Source organism: Gymnoscopelus microlampas, assembly GCF_963454915.1.
Source record: "Gymnoscopelus microlampas genome assembly, chromosome: 5".
Classification (NCBI taxonomy): domain Eukaryota; kingdom Metazoa; phylum Chordata; class Actinopteri; order Myctophiformes; family Myctophidae; genus Gymnoscopelus; species Gymnoscopelus microlampas.
In genome coordinates, this window is record NC_139942.1 from 25748670 (window position 1) to 25766462 (window position 17793).

Genomic DNA, 17793 nt, shown 5'->3' on the forward strand with positions numbered 1-17793 from the left:
TGCACAGTGTTGGGTGACACACTCTCTCCATCTGTTTGATACCCCCCCAGAGCGCCCCGTTTCTCACATGCAACCCAAGCACCACAGCGTGCACACTGCATGCACAACACAGTAAAATCCTGTGTTCATGTATCCACTTGTAACTCAGAGTTGTGTACACATGTCACCAAATGGACCCTTGCGGGTCCATTTGGTGACATGTGTACACAACTCTGAGTTAAATGAAATACAAATGAAAGTTCCTTTTACTGCCGTGACAGAATTCAGTTCAAGAGGGAACTTCACCCGTATTTCTGTTCAATTCTTTGCAATTTTAGGCATTTTCAGGCATTTTAGCAGATGCTCTTATTCACAGCGAATCAGAATCACTTGTATTGTTACATCACAGGTTTACGGGCGTAAAAACAGTGGGTGAAATTGTCTTTTTGTGCAAGCTCCATTGTTTGTGTTGTTTCCAGAAAGGGAAAGAAAAAAAGAAGGGGGGGGGCAGGGGGAGCGAGGAGGGAAAGAACGACAAATCAAAACAAGCGAAAGATCAGAGTAAATGTCAACAATCGACAGGGTAATTGGTCGCCTCAGTAGAGTGCAAAGAACGATTTATAGAGCTACGTTGTTTTGTTTGGGATGATTAAGGTGAATGTGGGACGAAACTTACAGTCAAACCGTGTTAAAATAATGGTAATTGAGACAGAGACACATACTGTACAGGCGAACACAGTTGTGCGTCCATGTGCGTGGATATTGTTACATGTGTGTCTGTCAGTGTTGCCAGATTTTATGAGAGAAATAAGCAACCAGGTCTATGAAACAAGCCCAAAAGGAGCAAGTTAGGCCACATGAGCGCTTTAAACCTATATGCATTGGCTATTTGAAAATAGCCGATCTACAAGCTCACAACGCGCCGCGACGCTTAGTGAGCTTGTAGATCTGCTATTTTCAAACACTCTTGCAATAAAATCTGGAATATTTGGAATTATTTTTTGAAACATTCTAACAACACAAATGTTTGAGAACCACTGGTTTAAATAATAAAATACAAAATTGGAAGCGAGCCTACCAAGTACACATTAGAAACAAACCAATTTTTACATACAACTTTACAGAAAAATAAGCCCAAAGTTGCGTGTGTGTGCGCACGCACACGCACACACACAGAGAGATGATTGGATAGTTCTCGTGTCTAAAGCTGCATGCATCAGGGAGATTTGTAGACAGCAATAATCCTCTATTTCATCCATCTTGCACGGATACACATACATGCACAGTATGAACCACTTAAACCCTATATATATATACTTTGTTGACCAGGGTCCCCCAGGGATTTATACTTGACTCTCCTCCCAAAATAGCTCACAACTCCATGAGTGGTAGGGGCGCGTTTTGATCTTGTGGATCTGCTATTTTCTCCAAAAGGGTCTCATCCTTTTCTGGATCAGGGCCTACTACGAAATCTTGAAAGTGTTCGCGGCCCACCCATCTGACCACTTAACACGGACAGATGGGTGGGCCGTGTGCATTTTTGGAGAATGTTTAGTATACTTCAACTTCCTGTTCATCGGTATTGCACTGAAAAAAAAATACCGTGACTTTTAAAAAAAAATATTTATGTTATATAATGGTGTTTTGCCAATTATTTGGGGGCCCGCTTACAATACCCTCATGGCCCACCAGTGGGCCTCGGTCCACAGGTTGAGAATCACTGGCCTGTTAACTGACATGCCCAGAAATAGGGACGCTAGGGTCCATGTGGTTAACCGCACCTCGAAGGCCTGGAGTAGAGGAAGATGGAGGAGAGGAGAGGAGAGGAGAATGGAGGAGGGAAGGGGAGACGTGCTTGACTCACAATGAGCAGAAGAGGAGAGAGAGAGAGAGAGACAGAGAGAGAGAAAGTCAGACTTGACATCCAACTTGGCTGGGAGGGTTTTGCCAATTAAATGGCTGACTCTTAACTGCATCCCATAAGGTCCCTGACACAAATACTGTAGTGTTTTACCAAGTCTCCCTATGTCTCTTTACTTCCTCTGTTTCCCTCTGTCACACGGTCATCACACTGGCATCTCTCTCTCCCTCCTCCCTGCCTTCTCTCCATCTCTCACACTGTCTCATTCCTTCCTCCCTTCCTTTTCTCTCCCTCTCTCCCTCCCTCTCTCTCTCCTATACATGCTCAGCTCAGGAAAGAATAGGCAATTACAGCCCACAGTCGGGAGAGGCACTTATAAAAGATTGACTGAGTGGGAGAGAGACACAGAGAGAGAAAGGAAGAGAGAGAGGGGAGAGAAAGAGAGGGAGAGGGAGGAGAGGGAGACAGAGAGAGGGAGAGAGGGGGAGAGGGAGAGAGGGAGAGAGTGAGAGGGTCTAATGAGATTCAGAAAGCTGAAAGTCTGCATTGTCACCAAGGCTATGACAGTGGGAGGCAAGAGCCTCCCACACTTTTTTCACTCTCTCTCTCTCTTCTTTGTAATTCCCCTCCCTACACACACACACACACACACACACACACACACACACACACACACACACACACACACACACACACACACACACACACACACACACACACACACAAAAACACACACACACACACACACACACACACACACACACACACACACACACACACACACACACACACACACACACACACACACACACACTCTTTCTTTTCATAGCATGCTGAGGCCAAAGGACGGAACACTCAATTATTAGGCAAAAACTCAAATGTGACCCCGGGACAGTCCCAGACGTTATTTCTGTCACATCTTTGACAGCGCCGTGCACAAAACGAGATGATGTAACCTCACAGTACGGCGGAATGTCACCGGGACCCATTTAGACAGCTTGTTATGTCACAACGTGATTTATGGACCTCTGTTGGGTTTCAATAACACAAAGTCTTGACTTTCATTATATGCTAATTTGTTGTTGCTCAATTCAGAGGAAGGAAATATCTTTGTGAAGTTTGTGAATGCTGGGTGAGATGCTAGGCGACAGCCACAGTATTTAGCAGGTACTGCTGTAGCTAAAAGATTTTAACCAGAGCGTTCAAGCATGTGTTTGGATGCCACTGTCACTGTTTTCAGCTTGGTGACACCTTTTAATTGTTTTTCAAAAAGCTTATCACAAGCTTATCACAAGCAATCAATCACAAGCACTCTGCAAGCTCACAACACGTCATTGTGAGCTTGTAGATTGGCTATTTTCTGTTTTAAGAAAGATATTAGCTATTGACAAAGACTAAAACTATAAGGACATTTTCTGTATGTTTTTAATTTTAGTTCATTTTTGTAAAGCCTTGTTTTTATTTCAGTTAAGTTGCAACTTTGCACATTGGACAAAATTACATCTTATTCATAAAAAAAAGTGACATAGTGCCACTTTAACTAGACTGTCTTGTCAATTCTAGGTCTCCTGATTTTGTTAGTTTTATTATAACAACACTGTTGTTGACCTGTAACCCTATATCAGTAGATAATTCACTGTTCTTAAAAATTGTTGCTACTAAGGGTACTGTAACGTTAGGTGAGGGTACAGTTTTGGTTAAGTATAACAACCTTGTTGTTGACCTGTGACCCTATATCAGTAGATTATTCACTGTTCTTAAAAAATGTTGCTACTGAAGGTACTGTACACGGACAGACAGGACAGTGGGAAAGACTAAATGACATGGTCTCCCTGTCCTGTCTTCGGGTATTGACACTGTAAGATACTATGTATGCAGTGTGAGAAGGAAGCCACACACATCACGGTGCTGTGTTCAGCTGTTCACGCTGCGTTTGTTTACAGCCGGAGGTGCTTCTGAACGCGTAGCAGCAGGGTGAGCTGTGATTGGTCACGCCAGAAAAAAAGAGTGTGTATTCCTTCAGGTACAGAGATATGATTAAGAGAGAGAGAGAGAGAGAGAGAGATTTTCACTGGAACATTATTCATTATAATTTCTTTCTACATTCATGGCAACATTCGAATGAACTGTACTGAAATTATAAGTGTGTTTTAGAGAGAGAAGGAAATGGAGAGAGCGAGGCAGAGTGAAAGCCACCATTATTTAACTTTCAAAAACCACAATAAAGGAAATCGCTCCCAGCGTTTCTCTTTCTCTAAATTCACTGGTTCTCAACCTGTGGGCCGGGGCCCCACTGGTGGGCTGCGAGGGTATTGCAAGTGGGCCCCCAAATAATTTGCAAAACACTAAGATTTGAAGGATAACACAACATTGATATTAAAAAGTGACACCAATAAATAAGAACTTAAATTATACTATCTTCTCTGTCGGGTGGAAACCTCATACAGTATGTCCAAAATTGTCGCTTTCAGGATTAAAAAAAATAAAAAAATAGCGAAAGTAGCAGATCTACAAGCTCAAAACGAGTTGTTTCGTGCCGCGTTTCGCACTTTTATATCTGTGTGAAGCTGTAGTGTGATCAAGTAGGGCGTTAATTTACGAAAAAACTCAAAGTTAAAATATGGAGTTAAGAGGTTTGTTTGTCCTTGTCCCTTTTTATGCCCATAAATGGAGATCCCTGTTGTTCTCAATGTCTGAAGAGAGCAAACTGACCGTGCAAAGTGGACCGACTGAGTGATCAAATGGCATCTGACGACTCGACGCCGGGCGAGGCACTCCCTCAGGTCGTCTGCCACGCGTGTGGAGAATTTGGTCGGTCGAACGGTTCTCGAGATACGCGAATTACAGACGCGCGTACTTAAGTACGTACAGAGATTCCGTGCAGTTATTGTAAGATTGTAAGAAGTGTGTGGTGGTGTTTTGTGTTCCTTTGTTTCTGCTCCTGGTGCATTGTGTTGAGTTACATCTACAGTACTGCTGACTGAATAGTGCTGCAGTTTGTTTTAGTTTTCAAATGTCGAGGAAAATTGTGTGTGTGCGGGCGCGCGTGTGTCTGCGTGTGTGTCTGTGTGTGCGTGTGCGTGCGTGTGTATGTGTGTGTGTTCTGAAAAAAAAAAGCTACTGTCTACCCTCCAAAGTGCTGCAGGTGTCCCAGAGAGAATAATCAACCTCTGTAATTATGATAATTGTAATTATTATCTGATATTATATGATAAATTAATAATATACTGTAATATAGTCATATAGTGTGTGTGTGTGTGTGTGTGTGTGTGTGTGTGCGCGCGCGTGTCACTAATTATTCCCATGTTATCACTTCATCACACTATAACTCTGTCCTTGTCACTCCTTCCCTTCACTGGAATTAAAACACACACACACACACACACTCATGCACACACACATGCGCGCGCTCGCGCGCGCGCGCGCACACACACACACACACACACACGCGCCGTCTCAGTATTTCTCTCTCATGCATGCACTCTGTAATATTCATGTGTTTCTCATGGGGAGGCAGAAGTAGATGATGTCATTTGTTTACCTTTAAGAAGCCCTCCGCTGACATCACTAAGCTTATCTCCACATGGCACTGTTGACCCTTTTAACAAGACGGCCATTTTGCTCTTAACGCCACCATTTCTCAACGTCGGGTGCGGGGACCACCGGGGGTCCAAATGGACAATTAACGGGTCTGTAACTCTGAGAGCGTACATATGTATGCTCTGAGTTAAATTATCACTGAAGATTTTCCAATGTAGATTGAGTTCCCAGAGAGTAAAAAAAAAAGTTGGGGTCTAATGTATATCAAATCGGGGGTCCTTGAAATAAAAAGGTTGAGAATCACTGTCTTATATCGTACTGGGGTGATTGAGAGCTCCAGGATGGAGTACAATTTGATTACAGTTAGAATCTGAATTATATTTGACGAGGCGCCCTTCGTTTTCTTCTGTCTGTCTCTCTACACAGCTAAGGGTTATATGAGACACACACACAGTGTTTGTTTGTGTGCGCGTTTGTGTGTTGATGTTTTTCTTTTACAAACCTAGCATTTGGACCATAATGCATCTATCTGTCTTATAGGAAACTAGAGTGACTGTTTGTTACAGTAAAGATCACGGTATTGATTTTGTATTATTATTTATTTAAAGAATCGGCAGTCCATTCCCTGTTTTGTTGTTCATTTAGACAAACAGGTAGGAAGCTGACAGGGAGACAGTGTATGGCAAGAAGGTTTTGACAGGTGTTGTTCCTGGACCAACAAGGCCGCGGTATAGCTAGCTCCAGAGGCACACATCTTAAAGGACCATATCGTTGCTGTAGAGTGGAAATCTTGTATGTCCAAAACAACCTGCGTTCCAAAGGATCCAATGTATGGTTATTATTTCGTCACAATATAATTGACCCTTTTGTCAGCCTTATGATTGGTCCCTGGAACGACCAATCATCAGGCTCCTTTCCGCCTTGTTCCGCCTCTGTCTGGTTCTTTATGCTGAGTTTGCTTAAAGTTAGAAAAAATATCCTGTTTTTGGAAAAGAGATGCCCAGTCACTATACTGCACCAGATATGTTACTGTTTTATTGAGACCAAGTTCGAAATAAGAATTTAATTAATTAGCTGTTTAAAATGATTAAATGGGGAGCTGGAAAGACCATCTGATGGTCTGTTGACCGAAACGTCAGCAATAAAGTTTGAGATTTTGCCAGAAGACCAGACGCGTCGCTAGGTCTCTACTAGGTCGGGGGCTTAGCCCCGCAGGCAACGGGCACATGCACGCGCGCTGCGCGCGCGTGCATGTGCCCCTCGCGCGTGCGATTTTTTCCGCGGATTTCGCAGAAGACTGTGTGGGAGTTTCACTCCATTCAAGATGAACTTTTTATCTGATGACCCGTGCTGAAGGGTTTGGTGCGCAAACATTTCATTTGGCTAACATTGGAATACTGAAATACAATGGCATGTATGAGAGCCAATTTATTGTTGAGGCAATTGGAGCCCCGAAAATCGCATCACACGGAGGATGTAAGGATGTGATTGTGGTGCATGATCAGCTATAGGAACCAACCAGTGGACCATGTGCTATATGAGACATTAATTGATAAGTGATCACGTGCATCTATTAAACAGCCTAACATAATAAAGTACTGTAACAATAAATGAGACTTGGTGGAAACAAACCATAACCTGGCAAAATATCATAATGAAAAAAAAATAAGTCCCCCACATTCCTGTATCGCATGCTGGAGCAGCCTTGTCTGTTGGTCCAGGGGGTTCTCAAACTTTTTTATACCACGACCCCATATTATGGGGGAAAAGGTTTGGCGACCGCAACATGCGCTCATATTGGACATAATTCCTAAGTAAATAGTTTCTGAACAGCTAAATCAGTTCGTCTGCCTCAGCCTCTGCTAGGGCTTGTGTGTGTTTTCTTGTGTTGCTGGTTCTTCTCGGTCAGTGTTGGAGGCAGAGCTGTGTGTCTCACAACGACCTCCCTTTTCTTTTTCTGTCCGCCAGCCCGTAAGGCATGGCGAGAGAGTATGTTTTGCCCCCTGTCCGTCCGTCCGTGTGTCCGTCCGTCCGTCCGTGTGTCCGTCCGTCCTTCTGTCTGCACTCTGCAAGCAGCTAATTTCTGCCACCGTTGGCCCAGTCGCTGTGAAACTGCACACACACACACACACACACTCCCTGGATGCCACAACAGAACCTCTGCCCCACATTTTTCAGATCAGCCTGTCATAGCGCCACCATGAGGCCGACTTTTGCAAAACACATTTTTGGATATTACTCCTACAGATTTTGTCCAAACAACACACAAATCGGTACACAGTATCTCTATAGTCATGTGATCAACACGGATCTGTCTGATTTTCCATATTCCATCCTGATTGGCTAAGATTGGCTTCCAAAGTTTGCAGGAGTGGTTTGTTTTGAACAAAATGCCTCAAATCATGAACGCTGCATGTGATTTCCGTGAAATTATCCACGTAGATTCCCACTTGGCCCAGGAAGAAATGCCACTTGAAAACGTTCACATCAGCCTCATGGTGGCGCTATAACAGGCCGATTCACGTTTTTACCTATAACTGCACCAATCTGTGTGAAAATGTGCATGCACACTCCCTAGAGGCCAAGGAAAAACCTTTGCCCTGCATTTTTTTATCTGCCTGTTAGAGCGCCACCAGGAGGCTGACTTTTGTAAAACTAATGTTTTCCACCTACTCCTTCAGATTCTGTCCAAAAAACACGCAAATCGGTACACAGTATCTCTATAGTCATGTGATCTAGATGGATTTGTCCGATATTTCATATTCCATCCTACTTGCCTAACATTGGCTTTCAAAGTTTGCAGAATAGGTCCGTTTTGAACAAAATTCCTCACATCATGAACGCAGTGTGCAATTTCCGTGAAATTTTGTACGCACATTCCCACTAGGCAGAGGAAGAAATGCCCCCCTTTTCACATTGGCCTGTTATAGCGCCACCAGCAGGTCTAATTTAGCAAACCACATTTTTGGAACAAAATCATGAATGCAGTGTCTGATTGCTGTGAAAGGCCTAAGAAGAAATGGCAACCTTTTCACATTGGCCTATTATAGTGCCACCAGGAGGCCATAATAACCTACCTGACCTGGCGGAGACTTGTGCTCCGAGGAGCACTTTTTCTAGTTTCTTCTCTTTTTGGTTGCCAACACACGACCCCAACGGCACCTTCCCGCCACCCCACTTTGGGTTGGGACCCGTAGTTTGAAAAACCGCTGTGTTAATCCACAGCCACAAGCTCCACTTCAAAAATGAGTTTTGCGTTGGGAGGGACAGGGACTTTGCCGTCAGGAAGACCCTTCTTCCCGTAGGCCCACTCTGGCTCAATCTCCAGCCTGGCTGTTTCTCCCCTGCTCATGGTCAGGATGCCCTCATCCCATCCTCTGATCACATTTCCCATGCCGACCTTGAACCTGAGCGGCTTGCTCTGCTTCTTCTTTCTGGCCGTCGTGGGGATGTTGGTGTCGAACACGGTTCCGTTCTCCAAGCTTCCGGTGTACCAGCAGCTCACACTTTCACCTTTCTTTGGATAGTTGGCCTTGTCGCCTTTCTTCAGCACCGCCTTTGTGAACTTGGGTGGGCCCCCATCAACCACCTCTCTGGCTTCCATGGGCTTCTCTTCCGCCTTCACGGCTTTAAGCTGCTCAGAAACATCCACTTCCTCTGGATCGGTGCCTTTGAATTGCTTGGTCTCGAACAGCTGGGTGTAGGCAGCAATCAGCTGATCTTTATTAGCCGTTCTGGCAACATTTTTTATGTTTCCCATCAACTGGTGCTCTGCAAGAAACGAGTGTGCTGCATTGTCCTGAAGGAACTTAACAATTTCCTTTTTGGGCAAATCTGCATATTTGAGGTGCTGGTCGCTCCACTCTCGAATTGGTTCGGCCGCCATTGTTGTCTTCGAACTCGTCCAAGAAGATATTTTATAGACAACTGACGTCATAGATGACAGACATCGTAGATGACTGATGTCACAGGATGGCCACATGAATTTTTTGATTTGAGCTAAAAAGCATTATTTTACACTTTGGCTATTCAAAAATAGCAGATATACAAGCTCACAGCGCGGCACCGAGTGCCGCGCTATGAGCTTGTAGATCTGCTATTTTTGAAAAATCATGAAAAGTTGTGCAAATCTTTGAATGTACGTTTTTTTTAAGCGAACATTTGTAACTCAAATCTTTGCTTCCGGGTGTCCCTGGAACAAAATATTTTGAGATGAGGTTCGCGGCCAAATACATAATACATTTTGGGGTCCTTGACATGAAAAAGTTTGAGAACCACTGACATAGTAGTTTTTAAAAAAAAATGTTAACAAGAAGACATTTGTAGAATCGGCTTCAGGTCTTAATGGGTTAAAGAGATCTTGGGCCCTACATTCCAACTTAATTCTGTAGTAGTAGATCTCCAGTAGGTTTCAGGCATCCAGTGATCTTGTGCAGAAGAATAATTCTATCTTGCTATAGCGTTGTGTGCTGCGGGGACACAGTGTACTAAAGACACAACACGCTCTCACTACCTTGCTCTGGATTAAGGACTGGCCTAAATATAGCTTATATAGGGCAAGACAACAAGCGCTAATGGTACCTAAAATAGTAACTCTTGTGTTTTCCTCCTCATATATATATGGTCCATTTCTTGTTTTTGTTGTTGTTGTTTTTGTTGTTGTTGTTGTCAATGACCACAGTCCACACTGTACATGTTATTGTGTTTTTCTAGCTCGCAGCATCCTGATAATGATTGGTGCTGAGAACACCATGTTCCAATTAACATCTTATTGGACACCGAATAAACGAGAGAGAGAGAGAGGGGGGGGTGGAGGGAGGGAGGTGTAGTGTGTGCTGCTGTGAATTGCAGATGGGATGTGAGAAAGAAGAGAGAATGAGAGATGGAACAGGAGGGGGTAAATTGCCGACAGAATGAGAGGGAGAGCGTGAGAGAGGGAGGGAGGGAGGGAAACCCTGGGACAGAGATTGAACAAGAGAGGAGGGAATTGCAGAATGGAGCAATGAGCATCCAAGTCAGAGCAGAGAAATGATGAGCAGTGGAAGATGCTGTGAAAAGTGTAGGGGGAGGATTGTGTGCGTGTTTGTGCGTGTGCTTGTGTGCGTGTGCATGCGTGCGTACTGTATTACACTTGTGAGGACCAAATGACCCCACAAGTATAGTAGAATATGAGAAATAGACGTAGTGAGGACCATTTTCCTGGTCCTCACAAGAAAAATGTTTCATGGTTGAAAAAAGATTTTTAGAGATACGTTTACAATTTGGAAAAGCTTCAGGTTGGGGTGAGGATTAGGAATAGACATTTAGAGGTTGGGGTTAGAGTTTTCCCTATGTTATACTTGGTCGTGCAACGATGCCACACACATAAAAATTGCCGGTCTACAAGCTTACAACACGTTGTGAGCTTGTAGATCGTCAGTCTTTCTGTTATTTTCAGCTATTTCCAATGCCGTCCTACATTTTTTATGTCCTCACAAGCATAGCAATACAAACGTGTGTGTGTGTGTGTGTGTGTGTGTGTGTGTGTGTGTGTGTGTGTGTGTGTGTGTGTGTGATGCTTTGCATTCAGCTGCTGTGCTGCAGTATGACAGAGGAGTGTGTTATGATGAACATGTAACCGAGTTGTCATCGATTGGGTCGCCCCTCGTTGATTGGACGGGCTCTCTCTCAACACGTAGCTCATACATCCATGCTAAGTGAATTATTGGCTCATACACACGTAATGCTCTCTTTCTGTTTCTCTGTCTGTCTGTCTGTCTGTCTGTCTGTCTGTCTGTCTGTCTGTCTGTCTGTCTGTCTGTTTGCCTCTCTCCCTCTCCCTCTCCCTCTGGCTGTGTCTCTCTGTCTCTGTCTCTCTCTGTCTGTCTTTCTTTCTTTCTTTCTTTCTTTCTTTCTTTCTTACTTTCATGTGTCCTATATGTTTCGAATATATATTCCAGACTTTCCAATATATATTGCTGATGAATTGAGTACAGCGGGCCACAATGAAAACATGCTCCCGTGGCTTTTTGTGTTATCCTTTTAGCATAACACAATTTGACTGTACTAATTGTACTGTTAATAATCGTGTTAATAAAGTATTCAATCAATCAATCAATTACATCCTTAGTTGTTTTATCTCTTCTGCTTTCTCTCTCTCTCTCTCTCTCTCTCTCTCTCTCTCCTCTCCTCTCCTCTCCTCTCCTCTCCTCTCCTCTCTCTCTCTCTCTCTCTCTCTCTCTCTCTCTCTCTCTCTCTCTCTCTCTCTCTCTCTCTCCTCTCCTCTCCTCTCCTCTCCTCTCCTCTCCTCTCCTCTCCTCTCTCTCTCTCTTTCTCGGTCTCCATCGTTCTCTCTATATATCCTCTCTCTCTCTCTCTCTCTCTCTCTCTCTCTCTGTCCCTCAGCGAGTGTGTTATTTCCTCTCTCCACCACCCACCACCACACCCACACCTCCATCTCCTTCCCTGTGCGTCCTCATGCACACATTCATACACAAGCAGCGCATGTTGTTTGTTTGCAAACATTGTGTGGTTCACACAGCTCTCCTGTCTGTACGGCAGAGCAGAGACTCAGTCATTAATGCAGATTAAATTATGGCTCATGCTGCGGTGATCAGCCAGGCTGCTCCAGGCTCTGTGCATTTCATGGTATCTTATGACGACATGGCAGAGCATCGTAACACTGTGTATGTGTGTTTGTGTGTGTGCGTGCGTGTCTAGCGTTGCCAGATTTTGTGAGAGAGACAAGCATACGGGTCTACGAAAATGAGCCTAAAAGAAGCGAGTAGGTCGCATTGTTCACATACTGTACACAGGTCCCTAGCAAAATGACTTACTATAGCATCAAACTCAGTTTAACCACTTTAGTTTAACCACTTTTATATACATTGGCTATTTGAAAATAGTCGATCTACAATCCACCACGCGTCACATCTTTTAGGTCGGCTATTTTCAAAACAAATCTTTAAAGAAATGTGGAAAATGTGGAATATTTGTTAAACATTTTATCAACACAAATCTTGTATAGGGTCCCTGGCACAAGATCTTTTCAGATGGGAGTCTGCGGATAAATACTTCATACTTTGAGGGTCCTTAATTGACTTGAAAATGTTTGAGAACGACTGATTTAAACAGCATTAGGAAGGAAGCCTAACTACACTTTAAAAGCAAGCCCAAAAACCTGCAACCCACAGCTACCGTACCAATACAAGCAACTTTACAGAAAAATAAGCCCGCTTATAATAAGCGGACTTGGCAACACTGATGTGGATTGCATTTGGACTGGAAGATGCCGTACTGTTGTCTTTCTGCAGTGCTCCCCCTGGTGGGGGAAAGGGGAAAACAATGAATGGCATTTCTGGATTAATGCATTCAATGTGCAGTTACAAGGCAGGTTGCTTGGAAATTGCCTTGTTAAAGTATGTAATGGAGTGAAAAATGGGTTGAAGATCTGTTTGAAGTGGGCCTCCTTATAGAGTGCTATAGTAGTAGTGGGTTTTAATGAGCAAAAAAGAGAGTCATTTAACATTCTATGTCCAGGACGCACACACATACACGCGCACACACACACACACACACACACACACACACACACACACACACACACACACACACACACACACACACACACACACACACACACACACACACACACACACACACACACACACACACACACACACACACACTGTATTACTATGCTTGTGAAGACATCAACATTTTAGGATCCTGATTTTATGAATGCCATTTTCTTTTTTAATTGCCATTTTTGACTAAAGCCGAAAATAGCTAGCCGATCTTCAAGCTCACATTTCGAGCTTGTAGATCTGCTATTTTTGGCATGTGACACAATAAAAACAATCGTTTCTCTTGTGAGGAGGACCAGGAAAATTGTCCTCGCAATGTCTGTTTCTCAAATTCTACTATACCTGTGGGGACATTTGGCACACACACACACACACACACACACACACACACACACTCACACGTACACACACTCTCAACATCACACACTCTTGCGTTTAATCTGTGTGTGTTCAAAGGTAGTGATGGATAGGTTTTATGCTAAGGTAACATATGGTGGGACTACGTGTGTGGAGCATCAGTGAACAGCATAATTACCCTTCACGTCGGGTTAGCTCTGACTGACTTCAAAGTCTCTGTTTGTGTTTTAGGAATAATATATCCTCTCGGATCTCTGTGCCTCCTATTAAGCCATTAAGAACGGTAACGCATCTGTGTGGCATTTTTTTTAATTCTTTGGCTATTCAAAAATAGCACATATACAAGCTCATAGCGCAGCACCGAGTGCCGCGCTATGAGCTGTAGATCTGCTATTTTTTGAAAAATTGTGAACATTTGTGCAAAAAAAAAAACTTTTATGTTGCTATAATCAGTGGTGCTCCAACTTTTCCATGTCAAGGACCCCCAAAATGATATGTATTTGGACGTGGACCCCCATCTCAAAATATGTTCTAGGGACCCCCAGAAGCACGGATCGGAGTTAAAAATGTTCGCTTTAAAAGGCAGTCGAGATGAAAAAAAAGAAGCAGATCTACAAGCTCATAGAGCGGCACTCGGTGCCATGCTATGAGCTTGTATATCTGCTATTTTTTAAATAGCCAAATACATCTCAAAATGACACACAGATGCATTCCCGGCCTTAAAGGGTTAAATGCCACCTGATGCCAAACATATCCCTTGAAACTATTATTTTTGTACACATTGCTTTGATAAACAAACAGTACCTCTTTGATGTTAACACGTTATCTCTCTCTCTCTCTCCTCCTTATTCCTCCTTTCAACCCACTCACTCTCTCTCTCTTTCTCTCCATCTCTCCCCACCCTCCCTTCCCTACGTTCTTTCCCTCTCTCTCTACCCCCCTTGTCGTTTCCCTATGCCCGCTTACTTTGCGTGCGTCTCCTTGCCATCCTCTCTCCCTGTCGTTCCCGCAGTGGGGCGTCTGTTGATCGAGTTCAGCTCCCAGATGTCCATGGAGCGCGTGCAGAAAGAGAATCCCAACGTAACAGAAGGGGGCCGCTACACGCCCCCCGACTGTCGACCCAGATGGAAGGTCTGTCTGTCTGTCTGTCTGTCTGTCTGTCTGTCTGTCTGTCTGTCTGTCTGTCTGTCTGTACAGTATGTATGTACGTATGTATTTGCCAGCCAAGTTCTCAGACTGGTTAATCGCATGACTAACCATTTCTCTTGTCTAGAATAAGTGGTTCCCAAACATTTTATCTCAAGACCCAATAGAGAAATGCTAGTGAAAATAGCAGATCTACAAGCTCACATAGCAGTAGAACTGGCTATGTTCAATACTTCTTAAAAGTATTTTTAAATGTATGGAATTTCTTAGATTTGTTTTGTTAGATTTTTTTCTTCAAGTAGGTAGGTCATTTTATTATAATTATCTTTATTTTGAAAATCTCAACAAAATGTTTTAAATATGTTTATTTTCACTGCCCCATAAATATGGTTTGAGAAACGCTGGTCTAGATAGTTAACTGACTGCCTGGCTGATTGCATTACATACTGTAGCTGGGTCGTTACCTGTCTCTCTGACTGATCGTGTACTTATACTGCGACTGATTACATAGCAGTCTAGCTAGGTAGTTAATTGTCTGACTGACTGATTCCACGGTCGGCTGGCTGGCTGGCTGACAAGTGTGCGGAGCGGGGGGGGGGGGGGGGGTATAGTTTTCCATTGGATCTATACAGAATGAACAGCACAGCACAGCGATACCTTGTGCTGTGACAGTTAACCACGGTGGATTCCCCACTGCTGCCAGGTTTCAGTGCTGGAGCGTTATCTCTAGTATGAAATAAAGCTCATCGGAGTGTAATTCACACGAACATTCCACGACGTCCGTTTCCCATTAGCCGCCGATGGAGCTTTTCCGACGAGTGACTAGTGATGACTAGTGACGCCTCATTACACTTCTCATCGTCCACGTTGCAATTTCGGGAGGCAGTCCAGTGTCATAGTAAATGGTTAAAAAACAACAACATCTACAATAGATAGATACCTTTATTATACCTTTGTAGATACCTTTATTGATCCTGCAGGAGAAATTCAGGCGCCAGAGACCAGCACAGCAGTAAAAGTTACAGATACCAGGGCATAGAAGTACAGTATAGGTACACAGAAGAGTAACATCTGATACATTATTTTGATGTTTTGGGCGTTGTTGTAAAATACAAATAACCCTCTGGCCGTTGTTCCTTCTTCGTCCTATAGGTGGCCCTGATCATCCCCTTCCGCCACAGGGAGAACCACCTAAAGTACTGGCTCCACTACCTCCACCCCATCCTCCGTCGACAGAGGATCGACTACGGCATCTACATCATCACCCAGGTAGGAAGACGCTCTGGTCTCTAATAGCCTCCTCAGCCTCGTTCCCAGCATTTTTCTCATCTCCGAGGAGAAAACCCTGGTAACGACCTGCGTCGTATGCTCTCCCGACCCATCACAACACGGGTTTCATGCACAAGGAATGTAAAAGAAAACGAACCGCTCTGTAAAGCCTCAACGTAACTTGCTTTGGGCGGTACTTCCGCCAGATTCCAGTACTTCTGTTTAGGCACTCAACAGGCTAGGGCCTAGGCCTTGCCCTGCTAGCCTGCTATTGGTGAGGTGATGAAGAGGTCCTGCGATTGGCCAGTCTGCTACACAGTAAAATCCTCAGTGTTCATTCATCCACACTTGTATGCTCTCAGAGTTACATTAACAGTGAGGGTTTTACTGTGTACTGCCTGTCATGATGAAGTTCACACAGTGAAATCCGGGGTGTTAAGGCCCTTTGCACACAGAATTGCACACACCGATGTGATCTTTCTTTACGGCATGGCTCTGGAAGAGGTAGCTGTCTTTCTGTGTGTTTCTCTCCGGAGCTAATCGTGCAAACCGCTGTACCGATCAGCGCCACGTTTCTTGTGCACTCGGTTACTAGGCTAATGTAGAATCCCACTCATTTTAGCCCACACATGTCCTATACATTTTTTGTGGATTCTGTGCGCAAGGGCCTTTTCATATAACACTGAGGAGTTCTATCAAACTATACATGTAGTTCTATTAACACTCTGAATTATACTGTGCATTATCGTCAGGGGGTCATATAGTATATGACCTCAATCAGTACTCCTAATTACACAGGCATGGTTTCCAAAGGCTTCAGAGTGACTGACCGTGTCTCACAATAACATCACATAAAATCCCACAGGCTGTGATATAGAAGGCCATTGTAAAACACAATGAAATCAATTTTCAATTTCCCTGGGATCGTCATACAAAATGTCAGAGCCTGCCCTTCCTTCCTTGGCGGTGCTGCTAACACGATGTCCATATGTTGAACATGACACAGGTCAGGCTACGTTTTAATTTGAGTGCTTTTAATTGGTTTGGACTCGTATCTCTCTGTAGCCCCAGTTCCTCCCTGATGGAAAGTATATAAGCCCCTTTTATCGGACTAATAATGCCCTTTTCTCCTTTAAAAATGTATGCTTCTTTGTATCCCACTCTCTCCCAAGCACATGGTGGAGTGAATGCGATATAACTGGCCCAAGGACCGTTTCTCTGTACAGTAATATCGTCTCTGTTCGGGTGGAAACCTCATATGTCTAAAACTGTTACTTTTCAGGATTCAAATTCAAAAATAGAAAAAGAAGCAGATCCACAAGCTCAAAACGCGTCGCTTCACGCCGCATTTCGAGCTTGTGGATCTGCTACTTTTGATGCTTTTGTGTGACGCTGTAGTATGATCAAGTAGGGCGTGATACGAAAAAACACAAAACGTTTAAATATGGAGATAAGAGGTCTGTCCAATACGCTCATTCATGTTGAACAGACGATACCACAGACTGTGCAAAAAAATGGAGTGTTCATTTTACTCGTGTGTAATAATAGACACGCACAGCTGTGTGTCCACTATCTTAATTCAGTCAGATATCTCACGAATAGATCGAGAACATTAACAGCTTGAGAACATTTTATTTATAAAATATAATATTTGATGTTGGCATTCAGGCTCTGCCATACTGTACATTACTCACTGCTCAGCATGTTACGAGACAACCATTTAAGAGCAGGGAGATATATATACATCTATATGTGGTGGGAGCAAACAAAGAACATATAACGTTCAGTGGCACTGACAGCAAGAGGAAGTACAACGAATGAGGTGAGCTTAAATAGATGGCCTATTTGGTCAGCTGCTTGACACGTCACATATACAGATCGCCCACATAGTGCTGCACATGCATGTAAACCTCTCACGTGTGTATGCCTGAAGCCTTATGGGTCCATTTGGCTCCATTTGTACATACTCAGAGTTAAATCAACACCGTGGGTTTTAGCAGTGCATGGAAGAATGGTGGGCGACTGTAGCTCTGCGGGCTCAGGGAGCAGAGAAGCCTCTGGGAACCGGAAAAGGTC

General features: G+C 43.8%; 2 protein-coding genes across 2 annotated transcripts in view; one reads left to right on the top strand and one right to left on the bottom strand.

Annotated features, from left to right (window-relative positions):
- The window catches only part of b4galt2 (UDP-Gal:betaGlcNAc beta 1,4- galactosyltransferase, polypeptide 2), a gene marked incomplete at both ends in the record, with an annotated part of 177682 nt that overhangs the window by 52014 nt on the left and 107875 nt on the right, over positions 1-17793 (top strand). Inside the window, 2 exons of the mRNA XM_084057359.1 lie at positions 14315-14433; positions 15601-15717. Coding sequence (XP_083913485.1) covers positions 14315-14433; positions 15601-15717 — 236 coding nt within the window. The remainder of the gene's footprint in view (positions 1-14314; positions 14434-15600; positions 15718-17793) is intronic.
- Positions 8595-9266, bottom strand: LOC311045659 (peptidyl-prolyl cis-trans isomerase FKBP3-like; the record flags this gene model as incomplete). Its single annotated transcript, XM_084057612.1, has 1 exon — positions 8595-9266. One exon carries the CDS (start codon positions 9264-9266, stop codon positions 8595-8597), a length of 672 nt encoding a protein of 223 aa, XP_083913738.1.